This window comes from Bufo gargarizans, chromosome 8 (assembly GCF_014858855.1).
Source record: "Bufo gargarizans isolate SCDJY-AF-19 chromosome 8, ASM1485885v1, whole genome shotgun sequence".
NCBI classification, from domain to species: domain Eukaryota; kingdom Metazoa; phylum Chordata; class Amphibia; order Anura; family Bufonidae; genus Bufo; species Bufo gargarizans.
In genome coordinates this window covers 177,603,310-177,628,635 of record NC_058087.1, presented here as the reverse complement: position 1 = coordinate 177,628,635, position 25,326 = coordinate 177,603,310, and the positions used below count along the sequence as shown (strand labels likewise).

The following is a 25,326-nucleotide window of genomic DNA, read 5'->3' as shown; positions in this document are numbered from 1 at the left end:
CCACATTATAGCCAGTCCCATTAATACAATCAGAGTACCCCATAATTGATCCTCAATGACCACTCATAGCCCAACTGGCCTCAGTGTCCCCAAAGCTAAGATAGTGACTGTTACTGGGAAGGGGAACAGGAATCATGAGAAATGCAACCTGAACCAGGCCCTTGCATCCTAATTGTTCCTTGCTATGGGGCCCCTTTCCTCTATGCAGGCCCTTGGTAATATCATATAGTTCACGTGCGACTGTGTGGTCAAGCTCTGAACTTTGTATTCATACGTGTGCGTTGTTGTGGAAGTCCTGTGTCAGATAGGAGAAAACGACAGCTGCGGGGAGAGACACAAGCACAGTGCCAATTAGATGTCGCGGAAGCCAACCAGAGATGATCTCCAGGAGCTGTCTGGTGCACACGAACATGTCCTCGAGATAGAAGGCCATCCTACAAGGTGAGCAGAAAGAGGGGGACAAAACAATGAAAGCTTTCCATTGTTTTATTATAAATAAAAATGTGCACCCACTATCCCTACAGGAATCTGTTTTAAAGGGAGTCTGTCACCACATTTGACCATATTAGACAGATCCTATAGCGTTATATGTGCCACCCAGCAGTTAAAAACGGTACCTTTGTTGCATATAACCGAGTCTTCTTTCTGCCAAAAATGAACTTTGAAGATTGTGTAAACGAGCCCTCTCAAGTGCCCAGGGCGGTGTCTCAATCTTTCGAGCCCAAGACCGGACCTCCCTAACGGCTCATAACCCTGCCCTCCTTGTGCCTGTGCCCGCCCGTTTACTCCCCTCCCCTCGCCTTTTCCATTGCGGCTGCGCGGACAAATTCGTAGCCGGCGCATGCGCAGTAGGTATTGCGATGCCCTGCCAGGACCGGGCATCGCATTGCGCATGCGCCAGCTACGAGACTCGTAGCTGGCGCATGCGCAATTGCGATGCCCGGTCCTGGCAGGGCATCGCAATACCTACTGCGCATGCGCCGGCTACGAATTTGTCCGCGCAGCCGCAATGGAAAAGGCGAGGGGAGGGGAGTAAACGGGCGGGCACAGGCACAAGGAGGGCAGGGTTATGAGCCGTTAGGGAGGTCCGGTCTTGGGCTCGAAAGATTGAGACACCGCCCTGGGCACTTGAGAGGGCTCGTTTACACAATCTTCAAAGTTCATTTTTGGCAGAAAGAAGACTCGGTTATATGCAACAAAGGTACCGTTTTTAACTGCTGGGTGGCACATATAACGCTATAGGATCTGTCTAATATGGTCAAATGTGGTGACAGACTCCCTTTAATGACTTGAAGGAACAAGCTGTTGTCCTCTTGGCTCACCTGATGGAAACAAGCAAGGAGAGGAACCCCAGAAAGCCGCACACGGCTAGCACCACAAGAGCCGGCGTTGGGGGAGATACAGGGACTCTGCCTGGCTTCAAGAAACAGGTGATGGAAAGAAGGACGAAGATGAAGAAGCTGAGGAGCACATCAAGCAAGGAGCTGAATGTAGCACTGGCGAAGGTCTTCACTGGAGCCATGCGCATGACCTGGAGACAAATAATAAGAACCTGATGGTAAGAAGTGTCCATCCTGGTCAACTGTGCATATTGATTGGACTGGACCAGATTAATAGCCATTTTTGATCTTTAGGTTGCACAAACTACTACCTCCTCCTGGTAACTGGCTCTATATGAGGTTTCCAGCTCCTTGTCTTGAAAGTTCAGGCTCCAGCGGTTGATGGGTGGCTTGAAGAAGTAATCCTTCATTAAGCTAGATGGAAAAGATAGGTCAAAGTGAGTCTTGGCTCCCACAATGCTATCTACTTCTTCAAATTATTTTAAAGTTGTTTTTATGAATTTGTCTAGTTCATTACGTACTTACACCCCCCTTAAACATAAACCTCTTTCCCTTTCTGAGTGCCTTCATTTCCTAATACAAATCACCATTCCTAGACCTATGCAGGTAAACTTCAGAGTCCTCTTAGATTGTTATGTGTAGTGACCTTTTGGAGCCTTTTCCTTCAGAGTTTGTTCTGGAGATCTGTCCTTATCATTAACTAACAAGAAGTTGTTATCATTGTCAGCCATGCTACAGAGATAGCGCAGATGCTGCCTGGTCACTGTCACCTAGTTGACATTGCCTTTGCCATTCCTATACTCTAAAACTGCTTTAGTAAGTGTAGATGCTGCTGTAATCACAGGACTATATTAACTTGCAAGTTCCCTTAATGGTACAACCACACGGTCAGATTTATGAATGCAGTTTTTGAAACCAAATTCAAGAATGTATCATAAAAGGAGAGAAAGTATACATATATGACATCTCTGGTGTTGGCTTCCAATACTGCATACAGAAACCTGACCAGTGTGGTTGTACCCTTACAAAGAGCAGCTTGTAATTATCTGAGTTATTTGTAATATATTCAAATTTTTTAGTATCTCATATCTATCTATCTATCTATCTATCGATCTATCTATAATCTATCTATCTATCTATCTTTCAGCAGGGAGAAAGTAAAGGGCTGCAGTAATGTAAGTCTTTACTTTTCTGTCTTATATTTCAGTGAATGAAGCTAACAAACAGCATACAGTACCCAAACTTGAATCTACACACTGAGATGCCTGGTACACTTACACAGTAGGTAACCTAAGATGCTCTTAAGTGGATCACTCACACTTAATTAAATCTCTTAAAAAACAGATTCATTTACCTGTCCTCTTTAATTACTTCCACAAAATGAGCATCAGTCTTCTCCCTGATGTTTTTGAAGCGAAGAGGGAGGAGAGCTGACTGGTCCATACTGACCCCACACCAGCGACCCTTTTCTTGAAGCATCTCATACAAGGAGGCCTGGCTGTTGTTCAAGGTATCTTCTGGAGGTGGACTTAGAAGTCCATTCTGGGTTTTTAAATGACGTCCAATGGCTGTGGGCTGTGACAGAGGAATGGGGGTAAGTTACTGTTAAGAGGGGAAGGAAATCTGATTTTGACTTCTTTTACCTGCATGTAAAATGCATACCCATAATCTCATATTACTCTCTTCCTTGGTGCTCCCATTATTTCAATTAACCCCTAAAATCCCAGTTCCCCTCTCGCATTGTTCTGCAATAATTAAAGTCTAAGGCCCCTTTCACACGAGCGAGTTTTCCGTGCAGGGTGCAATGCGTGACGTGAACGCATTGCACCCGCACTGAATCTGGACCCATTCATTTCTATAGGGCTGTGCACATGAGCGGTGATTTTCACGCATCACTTGTGTGTTGTGTGAAAATCGCAGCATGCTCTATATTCTGCGTTTTTCACGCAACCCATGCATATGAATGGGGCTGCGTGAAAATCGCAAGCATCCGAAAACAAGTGCGGATGTGGTGCGATTTTCACGCACGGTTGCTAGGAGACTATCGGGATGGGGACCCGATCATTATTATTTTCCCTTATAACATGGTTATAAGGGAAAATTATAGCATTCTTAATACAGAATGCATAGTACAATAGGGCTGGAGGGGTTAAAAAAATAAATAAATAATATAACTCACCTTAATCCACTTGATCGCGCAGCCCGGCTTCTCTTCTGTCTTCTTCTTTGCTGTGCACAGGAAAAGGACCTTTGATGACATCACAGCGCTCATCACATGGTCCGTCACATGATCCATCACCATGGTAAAAGATCATGTGATGGACCATGTGATGAGCGCAGTGACGTCATCAAAGGTCCTATTCCTCAAAGAAGAAGACAGAAGAGATGCCGGCTGCGCGAACAAGTGGATTAAGGTGAGTTAAATTATTCTAATTTTTTTTTTAACCCCTCCAGCCCTATTGTACTATGCATTCTGTATTCAGAATGCTATTATTTTCCCTTATAACCATGTTATAAGGGGAAATAATACAATCTACACAACCTTGAACCCAAACCTGAACTTCTGTGAAGAAGTTCAGGTCTGGGTACCACATTCAGTTTTTTATCACGTGCAAAACACATTCAACCCGCGCAAAAAAAAACTGAACAACGGAACGCAATCGCAGTCAAAACTGACTGCAATTGCGTACCTACTCGCGCGGGTTTGCAGCAACGCATCCGGACCTTATCTGGACACCCTCGTCTGCAAGGGGCCTAACTCCGCTACACTTTCATGGTAACCCTTATCACCTGGGGCCTAGAAGCTGAGATATGTGGAGCTGTTTGGTGGACTCCTTGCATTGTACAGTTGGTGCCTTTGATGGAATCTGATAATTAGGGTATTGCTGGTTATGCAGTTTCCTGGCTTAATTACACTTACCCGGCTGCCTCCTCCTTTCCATTCTTCAGGGGTACCATTTACAGCTGATGCTCCTTCCTCCACTCCATCGCGGACCCCAGTTTCTCCACATGAAGGACAGTTCTGTCAATAAACAGTAAAATATACCAGTATAAAAAAAAATACTTAAAATTAGTCTACCCAACTAGCATAACTTGGAATGGATCCCCTTTTCACTGAGAGCCCTGACAAAAGTAAAAATTTTTTAAATAAAGTTTAATGTCCACTGATTTTTCACTGCTTTCCTCTTCTAGCTGCCTGCAGCCGCCACTAGGGGGAGCTCACTGCATATAGTTGCACTCAGAGGTATACAAATCGTTATGCAATTAGCTCCCCCTAGTGATGACTGCAGGCAAAAACAATACGACTGTGTGTTGGGGACCAAGAGAAGCAGTTGACTTTCGGCCCCCACAGAGGTCATGTTGTCTTCCTCTATGAAGGTTATGTCACTGCTTAAAGGGGTTTTCCGAGAGTTTTCGACTGATCTGTGGGGTTCTGACTCCGATTAGCTGTATGAGAAGGCAGAAGCCCTCGCAGTAAAATCTTCCTTTTTCAGCTGAACCTAGGCTATGTGACATCACGTTCATCGGTTACATGGTCTAGGCGCAGCTCAGCCTCATTGAAGTGAATGGGGCTGAGCTGCGATACCAAGCACGGCCACTATACTCTGTACGGCGCTGTGATTGGTGACCTGAGAGAAGGTCATGGCGCTACCACTAGCACCGATGCCTCCCCAAACTGCAGATCAGCAGGGGCTTCGATTGCCAGACCCCCACCAATCAGATATTGATGATGTATAGAATAAGTCATCAGTAAAAAAAAATTCTCAGAAAAACCCTTTAAAATGTTGTCGTTTTATTCCGGCCACCGGAACTCCGGTCAGCCCCCATTATAGTCAATGGGGCCGGAGCGGTAGTCCGGGGGTACGCGTGCACTAGCAGAACGGATCCGACAGGCTGTTCACACGCCGGAGTTCCTTGCCGCTAGTGTGAATCTAGCTTTAAAGGGAACCTGTCACCGAGATTTGGGGTATAGAGCTGAGGACATGGGTTGCTAGATGGCCGCTAGCACATCCACAATATCCAGTCCCCATAGCTCTGTGTGCTTTTATTGTGTAAAAATAAAAATTTTATCCATATGCAAATTAACCTGAGATGAGTCCTGTAGGTGAGATGAGTCAGGGACAGGACTCATCTCAGGTTAATTTGCATATGCATCAAATCGTTATTTTTACACAATAAAAGCACACAGAGCTATGGGGACTGGGTATTGTGGATGTGCTAGCGGCCATCTAGCAACCCATGTCCTCAGCTCTCTACCCAAAATCCCAGTGACAGGTTCCCTTTAAGTGTGCACCACTATAAGGCTGCGCCAGCCTACCCCTCACCAGTGGAGAGGGATGTGCTGGCGCAGGAGTAGCTAACTTTCACCTTCTAGCTCCTGCACCTTGAAGCAGCTAGATACCTGACAAGCCGACCAAGCCAGCCTGTACACCTCAATCTTGTTGCCTCAAGTGACACTGCGTCTGCCTGTTTTCTTCCACCATCCTAGATTGGGAAACCGCACGTCCCACTCATGGCCAAAAAGATTCTGTCTGTAATGTACTAAATAACACATCTGATAGACAATGTTAGTAGAAAATCCCCCTCCATTTCTTTGGCTGTCCATGTAAAGGGCTAGATCAAGCATGTATCCTGTTCTGCACCCTCCTGCGACTTTTATACCACATAATAAAAGTGTCAATGAGAGTCGCTGTACTAAATTAAGTGGATTGTGCCATTGATGGCGATGTACTGTACCCTGTCCAATAATGCTGAACATGTGATGTTTGCTTATGTTATGCCGCGCTCTCTGCAGGAGGCCTGGGGACATTAATAGATTGGGATTCAATGAGAGCCTCATTAAGGCTGCTCTCCCTCCACATACCCATCGGGAGAAGGACCCGGGGGTGCTATAATTAATTGCTGCTAATGAGGACAAAGGGTGGCAGGGGATTGTTCCTGGGGACAATCTCTTAGCATCCCGCAGAGATCAAACCATTAATGCTTTTCTATCAGCTACAGAATTCGGATGACATTTGCGTCATTAACCCTGTGTGTGCAGGGTACGATAATCCCCATCCCCCACACCTGGCCGTCTTTTTGTGAGTCACACTGAGGGTTACTCACCTTGAGTCTTTCCAGGTGAGAGCAATGAAGAAGAGATTCACTGGCGCTGTCTGTAACGAGACCACCCATGCCATGGGGGGTCTGTGAGCCGCTGCTGGGGTCTGATCCCTCCTGTAATGGCAGCAAAGTCTGGGAGCAGCTGCAGCTGGGGACACACGGCCTGCGCCCAGAAATCAGAAAGGTCTTCAGGCCTGGAGAAAACAAGGCAACGTTACCGCTATAATCAGAGATAGGTAGATGGATAGTAGATAGATAGATTAATAGATAAATAGATATATGATAGATAGATAGATAGATAGATAGATAGTAGATGGATATTAGATAGTAGATAGATAGATAGATAGATAGATAGATAGGAGATAGATAGATGATAGATAAATAGATAGATGATAGATAGATAGATAATAGATAGATAGATGATAGATAAATAGATAGATGATAGATAGATAGATAGGAGATAGATAGATAGATAGGAGATAGATAGATAGATAGATAGATAGATAGATAGATAGGAGATAGATAGATAGAAGATAGATAATAGATAAATAGATATTAGATAGATAGATGATAGATAAATAGATAGTAGATAGATAGATAGCAGACCTCCCAAGTGTCCCTCTTTTTGATTTGAGGTATGGATTTTCATTATTATATTTACAATATTGATCCAGGAATTGGTTCTTATCTGTAGATTAGAGCCCGTCTTATATATAATTTCATTATTTGATGCAATTTAAACTTCAGAAATTTCTATATTCTAATCATTTTTGTACTATTTTGTAAGAGAAAACTATTGAAGTGTATAGATATACAAGAAAAATGAATTTTTCGCGCAATAAACCATAAGTGTCCCTTTGTGAACGTCCAAAAATTTGGGAGGTATGAGATAAATAGATATAAGATAGATAGATAGATAGATAGATAAATAGATATAAGATAGATAGATAGATAGATAGATAGATAATAGCTATATTAGGTAGGTAGGATGGATGGGGATGGACAGACAGATGGATGGATAGATTACATAGATATAAGATAAATGATAGATAGATAGATAGATAGATGATAGATAGATAGATAGATAGATAGATAGGAGATAGATAGATAGATAGATAGATAGATAGATGATAGATAGATAGATAGATAGATAGATAGATAGATAGATAGATAGATAGGAGATAGATAGATAGATAGATAGATAGGAGATAGATAGATAGATAGATAGATAGATGATAGATAGATAGATAGATAGATAGATAGATAGGAGATAGATAGATAGATAGATAGATAATAGATAGATAGATAGATAGATAGGAGATAGATAGATACATAGATAGATAGATAGATAGATAGATAGATAGATAGATAATAGCTATATTAGGTAGGTAGGATGGATGGGGATGGACAGACAGATGGATAGATTACATAGATATGAGATAAATGATAGATAGATAGATAGATAGATAGATAGATAGATAGATAATAGCTATATTAGGTAGGTAGGATGGATGGGGATGGACAGACAGATGGATGGATAGATTGCATAGATATAAGATAAATGATTGATAGATAGATTAGATAGATTATCTTCAGAATTATCCACAAGTGTAATAATGAGGACAGTGGATGGCGCGGGTGCTGCCGCCCTACACTGCCGGCTTTGTTAGCAGAACAGCTGCAGGACACACGGCCTCAGCGCGGGTGACAATGTGAGGTCCAGACATGCACATCCAGTAAACTATAGCACAGCAGCTGTGCAGGGGCGAGCGCTGCTGCACACAATAAACAGCAGGTGGCAGCACATGCACAAATACGTCTGCTGCTCCTGCAGTCACCCAAGCATGGCGCATTGTCTAGGGCAGTGTATTCAGGCCCGGCCACTGATCAGGGTCATGGTCACAGCCTTTGTTTGTTTTTGATGGTTTCTCGATATTCAGACCCATCCCCCCTCCAACATCTGACAGAGCCATAACCCCCCCCCCATCCTGCCAGAATAACCCAGGAGGAGACGTGGTAACATACAGTGGGGAGATTTATCAAAACTGGCTTAGGTGCCCCTAGCAACCAATCAGATTCATCCTTACGTTTTCCAAAGTAGCTCTGAATAATGAAAGGTGGAATCTGATTGGTTGCTAGGGACAACAGAGCCAGTTTTCCTTTGCATCAGTTTTAATAAATCTCCCCCATGTCTTGCAGCTCTGGAGTCGAATCTGACCAGGGTTAACATCTTTTATGTTCTCCCCAACTACTCCATGTTGCCTCCCTTCCTTCCACCATCCCAATAAAACATTCTGATAGGTTTGGCCGAACACTCCTTCAGAGGTTTCAGAAGGTGGACCTGATCGCCGGGTCATTCTCATTTCATAAAGTCATTGTCATATTGAGACAAACCCTTCAAACGGACCCTAGTATGGCATTGTCGTGAATGATTGCCATCTCTGTATTGTGCTGCGGAATATGTCGGCGCTATATAAATGACAGAAAATAAGTAATAATACAATTAACAACACACTATAAAAATGTGGGGACACAGCCCTGCATTTATGATCCCCCAGTGATATTCCCCTTTAAGGCCAGTCTGCCCAACTGGTGCCCCTCAGATGCAGCCGGCTCGTCCCATAGATTATAATAGATGGCATCATGTCTTCAAGGGCATTCATCCCTCCATTACATACTCGTGACTGAAATGCAGCCGACGCAAGGGAAAAACCTGGACGGCGGTGCCCACGGGTGCCAAAGGAACGCTCAGCTGCACGCTGCTGTCTTAAAGGGGACCGCAGATGAACATGGGTTATGGAAGGCTCCCTAACAAATCCTTCTCCAGCCATTATGTTGACTACACCAAAGCCCGTGGCGGGCGTAACTATAGAGGGTGCAGGGTCTAACTTATTAGTTTAGGCCGTTGCTTAGTAACAGTAGATGCAGCCGGCGGGTGACAACACCAGATCTCCGTGCTTTATGGCAAGTCATGGATGGATGACGGGATCTAGCGTATGATTGGGGCAAAGACGTATGCAGGGGTGCAACACCAATGAGGCCAGGTGAGGCGATCGCCTCAGGCAGCACCAGGTAGGGGCAAGAGGGGGCAGCAGATGGGCCATGAGCTGAAGGGAAGGGGTTAGGTTAAGAAATTGGCATGGGGGGGCACTGTTTCAGTTTTCACCTCAGGCAGCAGGCAGCTAGGTGCACCCCTGGCCGTACCCGTACGTGCCATAGAAGAAGCCATTATGGCTGCTATGGGGTTCTTGGAGGGAGAGAGCTGGGGCAAGGCCCCTTTGCAATAGGGCAGAGAGTACCTTTGCAGGACTCCCCTCTTAGTCAGGGTACTAGCTCTCCTTAAAGGGGTTGTCTCACTTCAGCAAATAGCGTTTATTATGTAGAGGAAGTTAATATAAAGCACTTACTAATGTATTGTGATTGTCCATATTGCCTCCTTTGCTGGCAGGATTCATTTTTCCATCACATTACACGCTGCTCGTTTCCCATGGTTACGACCACCAAACAATCCAGCAGCTGTGGTCGTGCTTGCACACTATAGGAAAAAGCACCAGCCTATGTTGGTTATGAGTTCCCACTGTCCCATCCACTAGAGATGCTGGTGCTTTTTCTTATAGTGTGCAAGCACGACCACAGCTGCTGGATTGCAGGGTGGTGGTAACTATGGGAAACAAACAGTGTATAATGCGATGGAAAAATGTATCCAGCCAGCAAAGGAAGCAATATGGACAATCACAATACATTAGTAAGTGCTTTGTATTCACTTTCTCTACATGATAAATGCCGCTGAAGTGAGACAATCCCTTTAAAGAGACCAGCCCTGTATGAAGACTTACTGGAAGTGCTCCATGGTATGGAGACTTGGTGGCAATGGTCCATGGGAAAACTATATGCAAAGAGGTACCTCCAAAGGAAATAGAACCATCTCACTAGCACCACCTTGCGGAAGTGGCTCCCTATCAAAATCCAATTTTTTAAGAAGCCTTGGGACATGACAAGGGAAAATTGACAAACTATTTGGACCAGGCTTGTTAAAAAAAAATGGATTTTGACTTCCACAAGGTGGCGCTAGCGAGATGGTTGCACAGGACGCCCCTTCAAAGAGGAACCGTGTAGTTAGCAAGGGGAGGGGAACTGGGCCAAGGGTCATGGAAAGGGATCCAGCAGACTCTTGTGGCCAAACTGGGCCCCGTCTGATTTTTACAATTGAGCCCATGTAGGCCCATAGTCCAGGGGAGCCTTGGTATTCCTACAGTTATTCTTTAAAGGAGTTCTCTGGGACCGAGAGTCCACTTTTCATATGGTCAGGCAGGGTGCACACTTCCGGTCAGGGCCGGCGCCACCTGTAAGGCGACCTAGGCAGCCGCCTAGAGCGCAATTTAGCAGGGGGCGCCGGCCCCATGCGGTTTAAAAAAAAAGCGTTGCCGCAAGTTTTTTTTTTTTTAAGTACGGCGGCTGCCGGCGAGTTCGGGTCCAGCAGAAGAGAAGGGAGCTTGCTGCTGAAATCGGAGCACTGGTGATAGGGGAGTCCCTGCACTCTGCCTGACCTTATCAAAAGGGTATTCCCAGTCTCAGAGAACCCCTTTAATTGCTGTCTAATCTTATGCAACTGAGAAGTTCTGCAACTTTCCAATAAGCTGTGGGTTTCCGTTCCTTATGTTCTGCTGAGCTCTGCTTCCTAGCAGTGAATGGAAATATTTTTACTTTGTCTCCTCACAACCAGAGGTTTTCTACAATGTGTCAATCAGGACAATCCAGCATGAGCTACACACATCGGCACCCCCCCCCATTCTGCTACAATGTATCAGTACAGGTCAAATGTATCAATCTTGGGTCCAGACTTGTAGAAATAAAGGGGTTCTGCACTTTGTTTAAACTGATGATCTATCCTCTGGATAGATCATCAGCATCTGATCGGCGGGGGTCCGACACCTGGGACCCCCGCCGATCAGCTGTTTGAGAAGGCAGCAGCGCTGCGGCCTTCTCACTGTTTACCGCCGGCCCAGTGACGTCACGACTAGTATCAACTGGCCTGGGCTGGGCTAAGCTCCATTCAAGTGAACAGAGCTTAGCCGCGCCCAGGCCAGTGATACTAGTCGTGATGTCACTGAGCCAGCGGTAAACAGTAAGAAGGCCGCGGCGCTGCTGGAGCGCCGCTGCCTTCTCAAACAGCTGATCGGCGGGGGTCCCGGGTGTCGGACCCCCGCCGATCAGATGCTGATGATCTATCCAGAGGATAGATCATCAGTTTAAACAAAGTGCAGAACCCCTTTAAGGGTACTTTCACACTAGCGTTAATATTTTCCGGTATTAAGATCCATCATAGGGTCTCAATACCGGAAAAAACGCTTCCGTTTTGTACCCATTCATTGTCAATGGGGATAAAGCGTAACTGAACAGAACGGAATGCTCCAAAATGCATTCTGTTAGGCCTCTTTTACATGGGCGAGAATTCCGCACGGGTGCAATGTGTGAGGTGCAATGCGATTTTCATGCAGCCCAATATAGAGCTTGCTGCCATTTTCACGCAACGCGTGAAAATCACCGCTCATGTACACAGCCCCATTGAAGTGAATGGGTCTGGATTCAGTGCGGGTGCAATGCGTTCACCTCACGCATTGCACCCACGTGGAATTCTCGCCCGTGTGAAAGGGGCCACCGGAGAGCAGCATGCTGCGGTTTGCTTTCCATCCTGGGATGCGGAGAAAGACGGATCCGTCATTACCCACAATGCAAGTCGATAGGGATGGATCCTTTTTCTCTGACACTATAGAAAACGGATCCGTCCCCCATTGACTTTCAATGGTGTTCATGACGGATCCATCATTGCTATGTTACACAACCGGATCCATTCATAACGGATGCAGATGGTTGTATTATCAGTAATGGAAGCGTTTTTGCCGAACCCTGACGGATCCAGCAAAAACACTAGTGTGAAAGTGGCCTTAGCTCACAGAGGTTTGTGTAGACTGGTTGCGATTGTAACAAACCTTCAGCTTTGAGATGTATTAGGTCCATAGGGGTTTTCAGCCTCAAGTTTGAACAGAAATGCACCTTGCAGCAAGCAGAGGTTTTGAAGTCTCAAAGTACTGGATAAAGTAGAGCGGACAACAGCCAAGTCTCAGGCCTCTACATGGGCCGCTACAAGTGAAGGGTGTCATGCTCTGTTATATTACAAAGCTGCCTGTGATGTCTCCGCCTGGGAGCAGTCAGCATCCCTGTAATTATGTCTTGTGCTGCAGGATCCTTCTTATGTAATCTAAACCCTGAGCAGTGAGGAGCCGTATCCGCATGTGTTACAGGGACATATAAACCCATCACATCTGCATCATCGGCACCGCAAAAGCCGATCACAGTGAGTAATTGTCCAGGAGACAAGAGGTTGTCAGTTCCCTTCCCCCACACAGGAGGAGAGAGGAACAGAGATTTTATTAAAATGCCATCCCTTATTGCAAAGAATTATGAACCTGAATTTTAGGACGTTGAGCTGGGCACTCACTATTCTGCTGGTGCAGTCACTGTGTACATACATTACTTATCCTGTACTGATCCTGAGTTACATCCTGTATTATACTCCAGAGCCGCACTCACTATTCTGCTGGTGCAGTCACTGTGTACATACATTACATTACTTATCCTGTACTGATCCTGAGTTACATCCTGTATTATACTCCAGAGCTGCACTCACTATTCTGCTGGTGCAGTCACTGTGTACATACATTACATTACTGATCCTGTACTGATCCTGAGTTACATCCTGTATTATACTCCAGAGCTGCACTCACTATTCTGCTGGTGCAGTCACTGTGTACATACATTACATTACTTATCCTGTACTGATCCTGAGTTACATCCTGTATTATACTCCAGAGCTGCACTCACTATTCTGCTGGTGCAGTCACTGTGTACATACATTACATTACTTATCCTGTACTGATCCTGAATTACATCCTGTATTATACTCCAGAGCTGCACTCACTATTCTGCTGGTGCAGTCACTGTGTACATACATTACATTACTTATCCTGTACTGATTCTGAGTTACATCCTGTATTATACTCCAGAGCTGCACTCACTATTCTGCTGGTGCAGTCACTGTGTACATACCTAACTTACCCTGTACTGATCCTGAGTTACATCCTGTATTATACTCCAGAGCTGCACTCACTATTCTGCTGGTGTAGTCACTGTGTACATACATTACATTTGTTATCCTGTACTGATCCTGAGTTACATCCTGTATTATACTCCAGAGCTGCACTCACTATTCTGCTGGTGGAGTCACTGTGTACATACATTACATTACTGATCCTGTACTGATCCTGATTTACATCCTGTATTATACTCCAGAGCTGCACTCACTATTCTGCTTGTGGAGTCATTGTGTACATACATCATATTACTTATTCTGTACTGATCCTTAGTTACATTCTGTATTATACTCCAGAGCTGCACTCACTATTCTGGCAGTTAAGTAACTGTGTACATACATTACTTATCCTGTACTGATCCTGAGTTAAATCATGTATTTTACTCTGGAGCGGCGTTCAATATTCTCCTGGTGGAGTATAATATAGGTTTTAACTCAGGATCAGTACAGGATAAGTAATGTAATGTATGTACACAGCAGATTAGCGAGTGCAGCTCTTGAGTACAGTATAATACCGAATGTAATTTAGGATCACTACAGGATAAGTAAGGTAATGTATGTACACAGTGGCTGCACCAGCAGTATAGTGAGCGCAGCTCTGGAGTATAATACAGCATGTAACTCAGGGTCAGTACAGGATAAGTAATGTAATGTATGTACATAGTGACTGCACCAGCAAAACATTGAGTTCAGCTCTGAAGTGTAATACAGGATGTAACTCAGGATCAGTGCAGGATAAGTAATGTAATGTATGTACACAGTGACTCCGCCAGCAGAATAGTGAGTGCAGCTCTGCTGCGGAATATGTCGGCGCTATATAAATGACAGAAAATAAGTAATAATACAATTAACAACACACTATAAAAATGTGGGGACACAGCCCTGCATTTATGATCCCCCAGTGATATTCCCCTTTAAGGCCAGTCTGCCCAACTGGTGCCCCTCAGATGCAGCCGGCTCGTCCCATAGATTATAATAGATGGCATCATGTCTTCAAGGGCATTCATCCCTCCATTACATACTCGTGACTGAAATGCAGCCGACGCAAGGGAAAAACCTGGACGGCGGTGCCCACGGGTGCCAAAGGAACGCTCAGCTGCACGCTGCTGTCTTAAAGGGGACCGCAGATGAACATGGGTTATGGAAGGCTCCCTAACAAATCCTTCTCCAGCCATTATGTTGACTACACCAAAGCCCGTGGGGCGTAACTATAGAGGGTGCAGGGTCTAACTTATTAGTTTAGGCCGTTGCTTAGTAACAGTAGATGCAGCCGGCGGGTGACAACACCAGATCTCCGTGCTTTATGGCAAGTCATGGATGGATGACGGGATCTAGTGTATGATTGGGGCAAAGACGGACGCAGGGGTGCAACACCAATGAGGCCAGGTGAGGCGATCGCCTCAGGCAGCACCAGGTAGGGGCAAGAGGGGGGCAGCAGATGGGCCATGAGCTGAAGGGAAGGGGTTAGGTTAAGAAATTGGCATGGGGGGGGGGCACTGTTTCAGTTTTCACCTCAGGCAGCAGGCAGCTAGGTGCACCCCTGGCCGTACCCGTACGTGCCATAGAAGAAGCCATTATGGCTGCTATGGGGTTCTTGGAGGGAGAGAGCTGGGGCAAGGCCCCTTTGCAATAGGGCAGAGAGTACCTTTGCAGGACTCCCCTCTTAGTCAGGGTACTAGCTCTCCTTAAAGGGGTTGTCTCACTTCAGCAAATAGCGTTTATTATGTAGAGGAAGTTAATATAAAGCACTTACTAATGTATTGTGATTGTCCATATTGCCTCCTTTGCTGGCAGGATTCATTTTTCCATCACATTACACGCTGCTCGTTTCCCATGGTTACGACCACCAAACAATCCAGCAGCTGTGGTCGTGCTTGCACACTATAGGAAAAAGCACCAGCCTATGTTGGTTATGAGTTCCCACTGTCCCATCCACTAGAGATGCTGGTGCTTTTTCTTATAGTGCGCAAGCACGACCATCACTGCTGGATTGCAGGGTGGTGGTAACTATGGGAAACAAACAGTGTATAATGCGATGGAAAAATGAATCCAGCCAGCAAAGGAAGCAATATGGACAATCACAATACATTACTAAGTGCTTTGTATTCACTTTCTCTACATGATAAATGCCGCTGAAGTGAGACAATCCCTTTAAAGAGACCAGCCCTGTATGAAGACTTACTGGAAGTGCTCCATGGTATGAAGACTTGTTGGCAATGGTCCATGGGAAAACTATATGCAAAGAGGTACCTCCAAAGGAAAAAAAAAACATCTCACTAGCGCCACCTTGTGGAAGTGGCTCCCTATCAAAATCCAATTTTTTAAGAAGCCTTGGGACATGACAAGGGAAAATGGACAAACTATGTGGACCAGGCTTGTTAAAAAATTTGGATTTTGACTTCCACAAGGTGGCGCTAGCGAGATGGTTGCACAGGACGCCCCTTCAAAGAGGAACCGTGTAGTTAGCAAGGGGAGGGGAACTGGGCCAAGGGTCATGGAAAGGGATCCAGCAGATTCTTGTGGCCAAACTGGGCCCCGTCTGATTTTTACAATTGAGCCCAGTTAGGGCCATAGTCCAGGGGAGCCTTGGTATTCCTACAGTTATTCTTTAAAGGAGTTCTCTGGGACCGAGAGTCCACTTTTCATATGGTCAGGCAGGGTGCACACTTCCGGTCAGGGCCGGCGCCACCTGTAAGGCGACCTAGGCAGCCGCCTAGAGCGCAATTTAGCAGGGGGCGCCGGCCCCATGCGGTTTACAAAAAAAGCGTTGCCGCAAGTTTTTTTTTTTTTAAGTACGGCGGCTGCCAGCGAGTTCCGGTCCAGCAGAAGAGAAGGGAGCTTGCTGCTGAAATCGGAGCACTGGTGATAGGTGAGTCCCTGCACCCTGCCTGACCTTATCAAAAGGGTATTCCCAGTCTCAGAGAACCCCTTTAATTGCTGTCTAATCTTATGCAACTGAGAAGTTCTGCAACTTTCCAATAAGCTGTGGGTTTCTGTTCCTTATGTTCTGCTGAGCTCTGCTTCCTAGCAGTGAATGGAAATATTTTTACTTTGTCTCCTCACAACCAGAGGTTTTCTACAATGTGTCAATCAGGACAATCCAGCATGAGCTACACACATCGGCACCCCCCCCCCATTCTGCTACAATGTATCAGTACAGGTCAAATGTATCAATCTTGGGTCTGCACTTTGTTTAAACTGATGATCTATCCTCTGGATAGATCATCAGCATCTGATCGGCGGGGGTCCGACACCTGGGACCCCCGCCGATCAGCTGTTTGAGAAGGCAGCAGCGCTGCGGCCTTCTCACTGTTTACCGCCGGCCCAGTGACGTCACGACTAGTATCAACTGGCCTGGGCTGGGCTAAGCTCCATTCAAGTGAACAGAGCTTAGCCGCGCCCAGGCCAGTGATACTAGTCGTGATGTCACTGAGCCAGCGGTAAACAGTAAGAAGGCCGCGGCGCTGCTGGAGCGCCGCTGCCTTCTCAAACAGCTGATCGGCGGGGGTCCCGGGTGTCGGACGCCCGCCGATCAGATGCTGATGATCTATCCAGAGGATAGATCATCAGTTTAAACAAAGTGCAGAACCCCTTTAAGGCTACTTTGACACTAGCGTTAATATTTTCCGGTATTAAGATCCATCATAGGGTCTCAATACCGGAAAAAACGCTTCTGTTTTGTACCCATTCATTGTCAATGGGGATAAAGCGTAACTGAACAGAACGGAATGCTCCAAAATGCATTCTGTTAGGCCTCTTTTACATGGGCGAGAATTCCGCACGGGTGCAATGTGTGAGGTGCAATGCGATTTTCATGCAGCCCAATATAGAGCTTGCTGCCATTTTCACGCAACGCACAAGTGATGCGTGAAAATCACCGCTCATGTACACAGCCCCATTGAAGTGAATGGGTCTGGATTCAGTGCGGGTGCAATGCGTTCACCTCACGCATTGCACCCACGTGGAATTCTCGCCCGTGTGAAAGGGGCCACCGGAGAGCAGCATGCTGCGGTTTGCTTTCCATCCTGGGATGCGGAGAAAGACGGATCCGTCATTACCCACAATGCAAGTCGATAGGGATGGATCCTTTTTCTCTGACACTATAGAAAACGGATCCGTCCCCCATTGACTTTCAATGGTGTTCATGACGGATCCATCATTGCTATGTTACACAACCGGATCCATTCATAATGGATGCAGATGGTTGTATTATCAGTAATGGAAGCGTTTTTGCCGAACCCTGACGGATCCAGCAAAAACACTAGTGTGAAAGTGGCCTTAGCTCACAGAGGTTTGTGTAGACTGGTTGCGATTGTAACAAACCTTCAGCTTTGAGATGTATTAGGTCCATAGGGGTTTTCAGCCTCAAGTTTGAACAGAAATGCACCTTGCAGCAAGCAGAGGTTTTGAAGTCTCAAAGTACTGGATAAAGTAGAGCGGACAACAGCCAAGTCTCAGGCCTCTACATGGGCCGCTACAAGTGAAGGGTGTCATGCTCTGTTATATTACAAAGCTGCCTGTGATGTCTCCGCCTGGGAGCAGTCAGCATCCCTGTAATTATGTCTTGTGCTGCAGGATCCTTCTTATGTAATCTAAACCCTGAGCAGTGAGGAGCCGTATCCGCATGTGTTACAGGGACATATAAACCCATCACATCTGCATCATCGGCACCGCAAAAGCCGATCACGGTGAGTAATTGTCCAGGAGACAAGAGGTTGTCAGTTCCCTTCCCCCACACAGGAGGAGAGAGGAACAGAGATTTTATTAAAATGCCATCCCTTATTGCAAAGAATTATGAACCTGAATTTTAGGACGTTGAGCTGGGCACTCACTATTCTGCTGGTGCAGTCACTGTGTACATACATTACTTATCCTGTACTGATCCTGAGTTACATCCTGTATTATACTCCAGAGCCGCACTCACTATTCTGCTGGTGCAGTCACTGTGTGCATACATTACATTTCTTATCCTGTACTGATCCTGAGTTACATCCTGTATTATACTCCAGAGCTGCACTCACTATTCTGCTGGTGCAGTCACTGTGTACATACATTACATTACTTATCCTGTACTGATCCTGAGTTACATCCTGTATTATACTCCAGAGCTGCACTCACTATTCTGCTGGTGCAGTCACTGTGTACATCCATTACATTACTTATCCTGTACTGATCCTGAGTTACATCCTGTATTATACTCCAGAGCCGCACTCACTATTCTGCTGGTGGAGTCACTGTGTGCATACATTACATTACTTATCCTGTACTGATCCTGAGTTACATCCTGTATTATACTCCAGAGCTGCACTCACTATTCTGCTGGTGCAGTCACTGTGTGCATACATTACATTACTTATCCTGTACTGATCCTGAGTTACATCCTGTATTATACTCCAGAGCTGCACTCACTATTCTGCTGGTGCAGTCACTGTGTGCATACATTACATTACTTATCCTGTACTGATCCTGAGTTACATCCTGTATTATACTCCAGAGCTGCACTCACTATTCTGCTGGTGCAGTCACTGTGTGCATACATTACATTACTTATCCTGTACTGATCCTGAGTTACATCCTGTATTATACTCCAGAGCTGCACTCACTATTCTGCTGGTGCAGTCACTGTGTACATACATTACATTACTTATCCTGTACTGATCCTGAGTTACATCCTGTATTATACTCCAGAGCTGCACTCACTATTCTGCTGGTGCAGTCACTGTGTACATACATTACTTATCCTGTACTGATCCTGAGTTACATCCTGTATTATACTCCAGAGCTGCGCTCACTATTCTGCTGGTGCAGTCACTGTGTACATACATTACTTATCCTGTACTGATCCTGAGTTACATCCTGTATTATACTCCAGAGCTGCACTCACTATTCTGCTTGTGGAGTCATTGTGTACATACATTATATTACTTATTCTGTACTGATCCTTAGTTACATTCTGTATTATACTCCAGAGCTGCACTCACTATTCTTCTGGTGGATTCCCTGTGTACATACATTACTTATCCTGTACTGATCCTGAGTTACATCCTGTCTTATTCTCTAGAGCTGCACTCACTATTCTGGCGGTTAAGTCACTGTGTACACAAATTACCTTACTTATCCTGTACTGATCCTGAGTTAAATCATGTATTTTACTCTAGAGCGGCGCTCAATATTCTCCTGGTGGAGTATAATATAGGATTTAACTCAGGATCAGTACAGGATAAGTAATGTAATGTATGTACACAGCAGATTAGCGAGTGCAGCTCTTGAGTACAGTATAATACCGAATGTGATTTAGGATCACTACAGGATAAGTAAGATAATGTATGTACACAGTGGCTGCACCAGCAGAATAGTGAGCGCAGCTCTGGAGTATAATACAGCATGTAACTCAGGATCAGTACAGGATAAGTAATGTAATGTATGTACATAGTGACTGCACCAGCAGAATAGTGAGTGCAGCTCTGGAGTATAATACAGGATGTAACTCAGGATCAGTACAGGATAAGTAATGTATGTACACAGTGACTCCACCAGCAGAATAGTGAGTGCAGCTCTGGAGTATAATACAGGATGTAACTCAGGATAAGTAATGTATGTACACAATGACTGCACCAGCAGAATAGTGAGTGCAGCTCTGGAGTATAATACAGGATGTAACTCAGGGTCAGTACAAGATAAGTAATGTAATGTATGTACACAGTGACTGCACCAGCAGAATAGTGAGTGCAGCTCTGCAGTATAATACAGGATGTAACTCAGGATCAGTACATGATAAGTAATGTAATGTATGTACACAGTGACTGCACCAGCAGAATACTGAGTGCAGCTCTGGAGTATAATACAGGATGTAACTCAGGGTCAGTTCAAGATATGTAATGTAATGTAACCTCCAGCAGAATAGTGAGTGCAGCTCTGGAGTATAATACAGGATGCGATTTAGGATCAGTACAGGATCAGTAATGCATATACACATTTCCTCACATGGTATTTAGTGTATCTGCCATGCACAGTCTCTCTCCATGTATGGTCAACCCTAAAACCATTTATGACTGTTCTGAGGGCTTGACCATCCCCCCAGTGGGTGGTTTGAGGATTCCATCTCAGTGTTATCAGCTCCGTCCTTCCTACAATGTAGGATGTGAGTTATCTCTGTGTCCCGCAGCGCAGCGCAGATACCCAGCAACGCTGCGTATTTATGTGTGATGTCTATGGAGTCCTTTCATGCTAAGAAACGCACAGTCCTGACTAATCCCACCGAGATTAACAGACAATATCATAGAAAACTCCACGGCGCGGCGCGGTGTTTCTATAGTGCGTAGACTAGCAACCGTACACGTCATGCAACCTGCAAAACTTTCTATTATGAAGTACAGGTGATTCGTACCTGGGACTGAGTCAGGCAATTGATGAAAGAATACTTAAAGTGGCAGTGCACCTATATGAACAGTGCCTGCAGGGGGCGCTTTCCCTGCTGATCACATAGAGTCTAGCTACGGTCATACAGACATCGGGGGCCATGTGTAAGGCTACTTTCACACCAGCGTTTTTGCTCGATCCGTCATGGATCAGCAAAAACGCTTCCGTTACTGATAATACAACCGCCTGCATCCGTTATAAACGGATCCGGTTGTATTATCTTTAACATAGCCAAGACGGATCCGTCACTAAAACCACTGTAAGTCAATGGGGGACGGATCCGATTTCTTTTGTGATCCGTCACCATTGACTTACATTGTGAGACATGACGGATCCGTCTTGATCAGTATCCCATGACGCACACAAAAACGCTGCTTGCAGCGCTTTTGTGTGCGTCATGGGAACGCAATGAAACGGAATAGTATTCTGGTGATTCCGTTCCCTTCAGTTCTGTTTTATCCCCATTGACAATGAAAGGGGACAAAACTGAATCGTTTTCCCCCCGCAAGGGAGAGCGCAAGTGTGAAAGTAGCCTAACAAAAATGGGGTTGTCAAAATCGGACAACCCTTGGACAAACGGTGCGCAGTGTGTTAACAGTACTGAAGCCCCCAGGAAGGCAGGGTGTGCGGTGCTTGTAAAATTTTCAGTCTTAGGGCTCATGCACACGAACGTATTTTATTTCCGTTCCGGTTTTTTTGCGGACCGTATGCGGAACCATTCACTTCAATGGGTCCACAACAAAAAAAAAACGGAAGTTACTCCGTGTGCAGTCCGTTTCCGTATTTCCGTTCCACAAAAATATAGAACATGTCATATTATTGTCCGCATTACGGACAAGGATAGTACTGTTCTATTAGGGGCCAGCTGTCCGTTCCGCAAAATACGGAATGCACACGGATTTCACCGGTTTTGTGGTTTTTTGGGGCGGATCCGTTTTTTGCGGACCGAAAAATACATACGGTTGTGTGCAAGAGGCCTTAGACACACCCTTTTCACCAAATCACACACCCTTTTTGGGACACAGCCTTTTATGTGCCCTGACACCACCCCTTACTGTGTATCTGGCCGCCGGATAACGCAGCCCTGGTATCATATACAACTAGGGGAGATTTGCCAACTCTTCCCGCAGTCTAGGAGGTCTACCCTTAATTCAGGAGAGTCGGCAAGCAGCCAATCAGAGTGCAGGCCCATTATGCTTCCCCTTACCATAGGACGCAGTTCAGTATAGAAAAATATGTATGGAAGCAATCAACAAGCTGCTGTTGATGGATCCTATTGTGTTTTTTTCCTTCTAATTCTATGCATCACCAGGCGTCACTACACTATGATGATATATCTATAGGAAAGGAGATTGTGTCTCATCTCTGGGGCCCCCATCAATCACGAGAAAAGGTCCCCGTCTTCTCCATTTCTCCTCACTGCACAACCTCTAGCTTTGTTCGTCTTATGGGCTTTCAATAGAGCGGTAACATGCATGCTCAACCCCCACTCTATTAAAACTTCTCCTTACCGTAATCAGCAGTGTGGCCCCCAGTGATAACCCACCTATGGATATGTGTTAAATGTCAATTTCGCATACATCACCTTTAAAGGGCATCTGTCAGCAGTTTTGTACCTATGACACTGGCTGAGTTGTTTCATGTGCACTTGGCAGCTGAAGGCATCTGTGTTGGTCCCATGTTCTTATGTGTCCGCATTACTGAGAAAAATGATGTTTTAATATATGCAAATAAGCCTCTAGGAGCAACGGGGGCGTTACCATTACACCTAGAGGCTCTGCTGTCTCTGCAATTGCCGCGCCCTCTGCACTTTGATTGACAGGGCCAGGCAGTGTAAACATCACCACACCTAGTCCTGTCGATCAAAGTGCAGAGGGCCCTGTAGTTGCAGAGAGAGCAGAGCCTCTAGGTGTAACGGTAATGCCCCCGTTGCTCCTAGAGGCTCATTTGCATATATTAAAACATCCTTTTTCTCAGCAATGCGGGCACATATGGACATGGGACCAACACAGACGCCTTCAGATGCAAAGCGCATATGCAACAGGTCAGCCAGTGTCATAGGTACAAAACTGCTGACAGATGCCCTTTAAGAATAGCTAATAGGGATTGCTATTTATGCAATTTTCTAACCCTTCTTGAAGAGTAGCTTCAAGGATGAAGGATCACTTTAATGTAATGGTTCATCTGTGAAGCTTTTGAGGTTTAGTATCCTTTAATGGTGTTTTAGACATTCCGACATCTTTAAAGATTTATGTATGACAGATGACTTTTTTTCTGGGAAAAACTTTGTTCCATGGCGATCCATCATGGAGCTAGAAAGTCTGTGTTGTGTCCAAAGAACAGAAAATTGAAATAAACTCTGACTGCATGGCCTCCGTCGTCATAGACGGAAAAATATACCGTAAGTCCCTGCATTGAGCACCATCCCGCTTTTAGCATCATACAGGAAATACCCAAATAACAGTGCCATATGTTCGCCAAATTGCACTTCCATACAGTTTCTAAATAACTGCAATACAATGCTGTCACCTCATACTGCAATAACATTATACTGTATAGTGCCAGAATGCCAGGTCTTGAACTTACCGCCATGCAGTGCTCAAATAATACAACATATAGTGTCCAAATAAAAGCTCTGTACATAACCTAATATTAACTGTAAATGTTACCGCTAACCAATTAAGGCTACTTTCACACTCGCGTTTTGTGCGGATCCGTTTGTATTATTCATTTTAAAAAAAGTCTAAGTCAAAACGGATCCGTCCTGACTTACATTGAAAGTCAATGGGGGACGGATCCGTTTTCAATTGCACGATATTGTGTCAGTGAAAAACGGATCCGTCACCATTGACTTACATTGTAAGTCAGGAGGGATCCGTTTGACTCCGCACGGTCAGACGGTCGCCAAAACGCTGCAAGCTGCGTTTTAGTGACCGTCTAAAAAACGCAACGGAGACCAAACGCAGCCAAATTGATGCATTCTGAACGTCTCCTTATCCATTCAGAATGTATTGGGGCTGAAATGATCGGTTTTGGGCCGCTTGTGAGACGCCACTGTGAAAGTAGCCTAAGGCCTATTGCACACAACCGCATGGCTTTTTCAGTGTTTTGCAGTCCACAAAAAAAGGATCCGTAAAAAATACGTGTGCATTCAGTTTTTTGCGGAACTGAACATCTGGCCCCTAATAGAACAGTACTATCCTTGTCCGTTATGCGGTCAATAATAGGACATGTTCTATCTTTGAACGAAACGGAAAAACAAAAAAAAAGTAAACGGAATGCATACGGAGTACATTCCCTTTTTTTTTGCGGACCCATTGAAATGAATGGTTTTGTATTTGGACCGTATACGGAACGCAAAAAATGGAATGTAAACGGAAATGAGGCCTAATATTAAGATTTGTGATGGTCACATTTGTCAGGCTATCGGGCAATGTTACGGATGCGTCCCGGGTGCATTTCGGGAAACCCGCGTGAGTGCACATGCAATTTCAGTCAGTTTTGACTGCGATTGCGTTGCGTTGTTCAGTTTTTTCCGCGCGAGTGCAATGCATTTTGCGCGCGCGTGATAAAAAACTGAATGTGGTACCCAGACCCGAACTTCTTCCCTAAAGTTCGGGTTTGGGTTCGGTGTTGTGTAGATTTTATTATTTTCCCTTATAACAGTGTTATAAGGGAAAATAATACAGGGAATACACTTTAATGGTGTCCGGGGTTGCTTTCATCCCTATCATCTCCTAGCAACCATGCCTGAAAATCACACCGCATCCGCCCTTGCTCGCGGATGCTATGCGATTTTCACGCACCCCATTCATTTCTATGGGGCCTGCGTTGTGTGAAAAACGCTGAATATAGAACATGCTGCGATTTTTACGCAACGCTCATCTGCACAGCCCCATTGAAATGAATGGGTCCGGATTCAGTGCGGGTGCAATGCGTTCACCTCACGCATTGCACCCGCGCCGAATTCTTGCCCGCGTGAAAGGGGCCTGAAGGTGCCCATACTCCTAAAGTGGATCCAAGTGATTGGGGGGGGGGGGGGTGATTCTCCCCCAACAGGTGATGTTGATGGTAAAAAGGAGCGGGCATGTTGATTTCAACATGCCTTATCCTTTGTTCTCCTGGGAGATAAGCCACTGCCAAAGGTGTCTTTTCCTTCTCTCTCTTGAGAACAAAGGAATGCTCAAAAGAGCCGAGCATGCATGTGTATGAGGGAATCAACCAGGTTCAGCATGCATGTGTATGGGGGAATCAACCAGGTTGAGCATGCATGTGTATGGGGGAATCAACCAGGTTGAGCATGCATGTCTATGG

General features: G+C 45.4%; 1 protein-coding gene across 1 annotated transcript in view; it reads right to left on the bottom strand.

The window, feature by feature from the left end:
• Window positions 1-25,326, bottom strand: part of ADCY9 (adenylate cyclase 9) — a 95,797-nt gene that overhangs the window by 15,486 nt on the left and 54,985 nt on the right. The window contains 6 exon segments of the mRNA XM_044302794.1: window positions 275-434; window positions 1,323-1,531; window positions 1,652-1,754; window positions 2,695-2,915; window positions 4,261-4,362; window positions 6,447-6,637. Coding sequence (XP_044158729.1) covers window positions 275-434; window positions 1,323-1,531; window positions 1,652-1,754; window positions 2,695-2,915; window positions 4,261-4,362; window positions 6,447-6,637 — 986 coding nt within the window.